The following is a 6,000-nucleotide window of genomic DNA, read 5'->3' on the forward strand; positions in this document are numbered from 1 at the left end:
ACACACACACACACACACGAGCAATATGCAGTTAATTATTAAAAGGATACTTACTGGTTTACTAAATGAATTGATTTAATTGAACTGAAGATGCGCTCTCTAATGTCCTGCCTTAGGGTTCCTTTGGCCTTCAGAATCTCCACAAAGTACTAGAGAAGAGATGGAGAGATGAGAAGGGGGAGAAAATTAAATTGTTCTGACGCCACTCGCTCATAACTCTTCATCTTGTGAGTGTCACCTTACACCCAGCACACCCTTGAGACACAGAGGAAAGTATTTTGCATCAATGGCGCCTCAATTATTTTTAAAAGGTTAGGAGCATAACTAATTCAACACGACCCAAGGGCAGGGGAAAACCTGAAGGAGAATATATAGATTCTCATAAAAATGTACGTGGGATTTAATAATCAGCCACTTACCTAACAAAACACGGTGCAAAACAAGAGGAATAATGTGATCGGTACACCGTGTTCATGCTACGGTTTCAAATATTAATCGTTATGACGCATGCAGGAACATTGACAAATCCAGAAACAGCTGCAGTGCTCTCGGGTCATTTAGGAATAAAATGAGCTGTGCAAATTGAATGTGCTCAAGGCCTTCGTTGAGTTACAAACCACAGAAGGAAAATTGTGTGCGATTGTTCGAAAATCACTCAAGAGTAAAATAGAAACATTACGAGGACCACTTTCAGATGGAGATGACGAGAGACTAAGTAATAACTTGTTATTATGTTATAACTTTTTTTTATGCAATTTCGACATCACATTTTCAGATTTTAGATCAAATCTCTTTTGTGGGATCGCTCAATAAAAGCATTCAAAGCCTCACTGTGGTGATCAGGTCCAGCTTTTCACAGTATCTCTGTTCACTCTGGACCAGTTCTCGTCCTGTCCGCTTCCTCTTCCTGTCCCAGCGTTCCCGCTGCTCCTCAACGCTGCACACACCTGCAGGCACGCACGGGCTCGGACAAAAACTCATGACTGTCCAGCTGGGGGTGCTGTCTCCAGATCAAGGGGGTTTTCCTTTATTCTGGAAAAAACAAAAAACAAAACTATTTTTTTTTTTACTCATCACACTGAGAAATTATTTTTAGATATTAATTGTAATAATAGACACCATGTGGGAATTACATGAGCTCGCCCAGTAGAAAAAAAAGAAATTAACAGCGCTTTATAATTTGAAATGTATTTACATCACAGCATTACGATTAGCATTAATGTGTTCGAACAGCAGCTCTAAAAATAATACTGGCCATGATACAAATTTACATGATACACAGATTTATATCGATGCTCTTTTTGTAATAAACAAACATTTTATTCCGTTCATTAATAGAGAGGCAGGTGTAAATGTAATCAAACAAAGTCTGTGAATTACTAAAAAAAAAAAAAAAAAAAAAAAAAAATGCTGTAGATCAATTTCACTATGGTACAAGGAGAAAAACACACTTTGGAATGTGCCGTTATGGGAAAATAATTACCTACAGGGTGGTGAGAAAAATTACACCATTTATATACCACAACAAGAAATAACATTATGACCACCTGCCTAATATTGTGTTGGTTCCCTTTTTGCTGCCAAAACAATCCTGACCAGTCGAGCATTAAAAGAATTAGTTTCTTTCTTGGACCACTTAAGATAGATACTGACCACTGCAGAGTGGGAACACCCCACAAGATCTGCAGTTTTGTATATGTTCTGACCCAGTCGTCTAGTCATCACAATTTGGTCCTTGTCAAACTCGATCAAATACTTACACTTGCCCATTTTTCCTGCTTCGTAAATGTCAACTTTGAAGACAAAATGGTAACTTGCTACTTAATACATCCCACCTACTAACATGTGCCAGGATGAAGAGATAATCAGTGTTATGTTATGCCTGATTGGAATATAGTTATATATAATGTATAGTTACAGCTTAGAACATGACAAATTTAGTTTGAACTGTTCCACTTCTTAACCAATGAGAAATACTGGTATTAATTGAGCTCAGGTAATACCGTTAGATTGATTGTCTTAACAATGAATAGCTCTGAATGTATATTTTTGTTCCAGAAACCATTCTATAGGAGAAATAATGGCATTTGGTTCTTTTTCTGAACAGCTTAAACAATTAATCTGATTGGAGGAACCTCATCATGCAGTAAGACAATAAACCAAAACACACTGCCAACAAAGCGAAGGACTTTATTGAGGAAAAAAGCGTCACGTTTTAGCTTGGCCACGTCAATTCCCAGACCTCAATCGAATTCAGCAGCATTTCAGAATTTGAGGTACAGTAAAAGATCTAATTCATCCTAAAAGTGTTCAATAGGGTTGAGGTCTACGCCCTACAGCAGGCCAATCAAGATCTTCCACACCAAACCATATCTACATAGAGCATGGTCATGCTGGAACAGGTTTGGGTCTCCTAGTAAAAACCTGGTGTTCCAATCCTTTTGTTAGGCGTCTCAATTCTTTTTTTTTGTTTAAATAGTGTATCCATCATCTGTTTCCGTACATTTCCTCAGCGTAAAACAAATGTAGGTGGTTAGCCACCAAGGGTACCATGTTCTGAATTGTTTAACATATCTGAACATAGCTGAAACTGTGATGTCATCCTAGTCATTTGTCTACTTTTTTTAACTAAAGTCCAAATGTTTCAGAAAAAAGAGTCGCTGCTGTAACAATAACTTTGGACTGTATATTGCTATATATTCAAAGTAGTATGGAAAAAGTGTGATCGTGAACTCATGATAAACCGTATGTAGACCATCAGCCCTGTCTGAAACTCCAATTACAGAAACGCAGTTACACACATCTGACACACACGCCCCACCACTACGGCACATTCTTGATCTATGACCTAGCTCGCTCTCTGCTAAACACAGTTCCTCCATCACTCTCTCTCTCTCTCTCTCTCTCTCTCTCTCTCTCTCTCTCTCTCTCTCTCTTTCCCTTTCCTGGTCCCCCAGCTCTAGGGTGTCCTCCCTGCACTGCCTCATTAGTGTCAACTCTAATAGAGCATCAGGGCAGGAGAGAGGGACAACACCACCACTTTAACAGCAATTAACCCTTGTGCTGTCCCCAGGGAAGCTGGCGTCAGCCGCTCTCTAACATGGTAAACAAGCCACCTCCATCAGCGCAAACCAAAGCAGGGGGAGGCTCACTCTCTTCTCCGAAGAGCCGCGTACGATGGCTGCCAGCAGACCACTCATTAACACCTCGGACCAGTAGCTTGACTGCTAGCAAAGGTGAATTATAAAGGTGCCATAACAATGTGCTGTTTGTCCACTTTTGTGCGGCCGAGCTTGCATAAGCAGTGCCAGTCACCCGGCCTGAGCTTAGCGCACGCCTGGCAGCCAAACAGCACAAATAAGCGAGTTAAAAAGTCAGAAGTGATAAGTACACCATGTAGCCCTGGTTATATCTACAATAAGCAAAGGCAAGATGTTTTACTCTAAATTGCATCACTTCTCTTGCACAATTGTCCAATTTTGTAGGGGATATAGCAGCATTTTTGGCCAAGTGAAGCCAATTAAAGGCCAACTGACGAGGGCTGAGGGGCAAACGGTGCATAGTAAGCAAATCAAAAGCAATCAAAGGATAAACAGCGCACTCTTAGCCGGCTCGAGTTCGAAATGATGACTTTCTGATGCTGTAATTAGGATTTATGGGCTTTCTATTACCACCTGACCTCTTGAGTTGCTTGGCAAAAACAAGATACGACTATTAAGCCTATTTGTAGACTTTATTCCATATTTCAAGATCGAAACCATATTCTCTTGGTAGGTCATTTTGATTCGGTCTATAAATAAATGCTTGAAATAAGCAAAACAGACACCTTTTAAAGTTGGACGATGTTATCAGGTATCAGCGGTGTTCATTTCGTTTATTAGTTTGAGAAATGTTTAAAGTATAGACGTGTCCTTTTTGAACACCCTGAACACCCTGAACTCGACAATAGTGTCAAATAAATATATGCTTATTTACCTTACCAGTAAGAAAACTAACAAAAACATATCATCAAATCTAGTGGGCAGAGGTAGACTTCAAATAAATTAGAAAAGGGTGCACAGTCACAACTTGCCACATAAAAAAAGGGAAATAAAACAAGATGTAGGTTATATTATACTTTAGGAATAAAACACAATAAAGTTACTGTACCTACTCTAAGTTTCCAAAAGCAGCACGTTCCAGGGTGTTTAATAATCCCAAAGTTTTGTCTTTATTAAAAGTTAACATAATTTTAATCATTTTATAGTTACACCTAATGTGATGAAAGAGTGAACGAAAAAAGCTTCTCACATTATAACAGCTAGAAAACAGGTGTTCCTTTGCCAACCTCTAAATCCAGTCTCATGAAATTAATAAGATAAATAAAGCAGTTTCTCCTGTTATCCAGAAACCACAAAGACCTCTGTTCATGTATTTAAGCAAACCTCGCAATTAATATCAGCCAGATGGACCAAGCAGCTGAAAAACCCATGCTGCCACCAGCTACATTCGTTTAGCAAACTTCAGTATAGTAATGAATATCTACTTTAAAAATAAATACCTAATACAGGGTAGGATGTTTCCTGAGGCAGTGATAGGAAATGCACTACTAGTTGCATCAGCAATAATTTATTATTTATTGATCGATCTATCTGGAGAAACTGCAACATCATGGATATGGAGCGGAGGCTGTTCCGGGAACACAAGGTACAAAGCAGGAACGCACTCTAATTGACAGCTGTATTACCCATCTATCTATAACTGGGGTGTTAGTATGCACTTCCACCCATGCTTTAAATTCTTCAAAACTAACGTTTGTACATCACACAGTCCATTAATAAAATATCTTTCGACTTGAAAAACTTTTCTGTTTGTATGTTTTCGTATGTTTTCGCTGACGTGTATGTTTTCGCTGATGTGTATGTTTTCGCTGACAAATCTCAGAGCTGTCATTACTTTTAGCTTCCAAAAAGTCTGGTGAAATCTTAGCTTGAATTTTCATAGAAGAAAAAAAAAATTGTGTCATGGTTGGGTCTATTTGTCCTTTTAAAGCAAGGGCAAATAACCACAAATCTGACTATGATAAAACACTTCTTTCCTGATCCAGTGGTCTCTTCCAAGTTGGACCCCAACTTGGATCTAGTGGACACCAACCTTCCTCTAGCTCAATGAGCACATAATATAGTGCCTCGATTTCTGATCACTACTGTTTCCATGTCCCTGAACACCAATCAGATGTTAAGTACTTATTAGGTACTTTAATAGCTAAATAGGGGGTGTTGATTTACGATGCAGTAATTTAAATTACATTTAAAATAATAAATAAAAATGAAGAAAACACACTTGGAAAATCCTTTGACCAGTTTCATGTTTCTCATTAGACACCTCTGATATCACAGCACATGTCTGTATAGCTTAGATTGTGAAGAGCTGTATTAGGAATTGAACTTTTTCTATGCAAGTAAATGTGATCGTTTGTTTTATTCTATAGGTTTCATTGTACAATAAAACATTTAAAATAAAACCGTGCTACACAGATTATAGAGAATTTATTTTTCAGCTTTTTTTTATATAAAACAGTTTGCTATAATGAAACGTACATATGCACTTGTATAATCCAAATCTTTGGGCCTTCATAGAGAGTTTGTGCAGCTCTGTCCTATAGGCTATTATCATTGATCACCTGTCTGCATTAGTTGTTTTTAAGAATGTCACCACACACAGTGTATTCTCCAGACTGTGATTGTACTCGGATAACGTAGACCTACCAGCAGAACTACTGCATTATATATTTATATATATATATATATATATATATATATATATATATATATATATATATATATAATATATAATATATATATATATATATACACACACACACACACACACACACACACACACACACACACACACACACACACACACACACACACACACACACACACACACACACACACACACACACACACACACACACAGAGAGAGATTCACCTGCATGAAGTCTACAGTATGTGTCCT

General features: G+C 38.0%; 2 protein-coding genes across 5 annotated transcripts in view; one reads left to right on the forward strand and one right to left on the reverse strand.

Annotated features, from left to right (window-relative positions):
* Nucleotides 1–6,000, forward strand: part of tmem178bb (transmembrane protein 178Bb) — a 485,881-nt gene that overhangs the window by 250,761 nt on the left and 229,120 nt on the right. The gene's annotated exons all lie outside the window — the stretch shown is intronic.
* arhgef39 (Rho guanine nucleotide exchange factor (GEF) 39) overlaps nucleotides 1–6,000 on the reverse strand; it is a 52,103-nt gene that overhangs the window by 45,805 nt on the left and 298 nt on the right. For all 4 annotated transcript variants that reach the window (XM_083528141.1, XM_083528139.1, XM_083528142.1 and 1 more), the window contains exons 2-3: nucleotides 832–1,032; nucleotides 55–149 (exon numbers count right to left, since the gene is read on the reverse strand). In XM_083528141.1, coding sequence (XP_083384267.1) covers nucleotides 55–149; nucleotides 832–981 — 245 coding nt within the window. In that variant the 5' untranslated portion in view covers nucleotides 982–1,032. The remainder of the gene's footprint in view (nucleotides 1–54; nucleotides 150–831; nucleotides 1,033–6,000) is intronic.

This window comes from Silurus aristotelis, assembly GCF_946808225.1.
Source record: "Silurus aristotelis genome assembly, chromosome: 24".
Lineage (NCBI taxonomy): Eukaryota > Metazoa > Chordata > Actinopteri > Siluriformes > Siluridae > Silurus > Silurus aristotelis.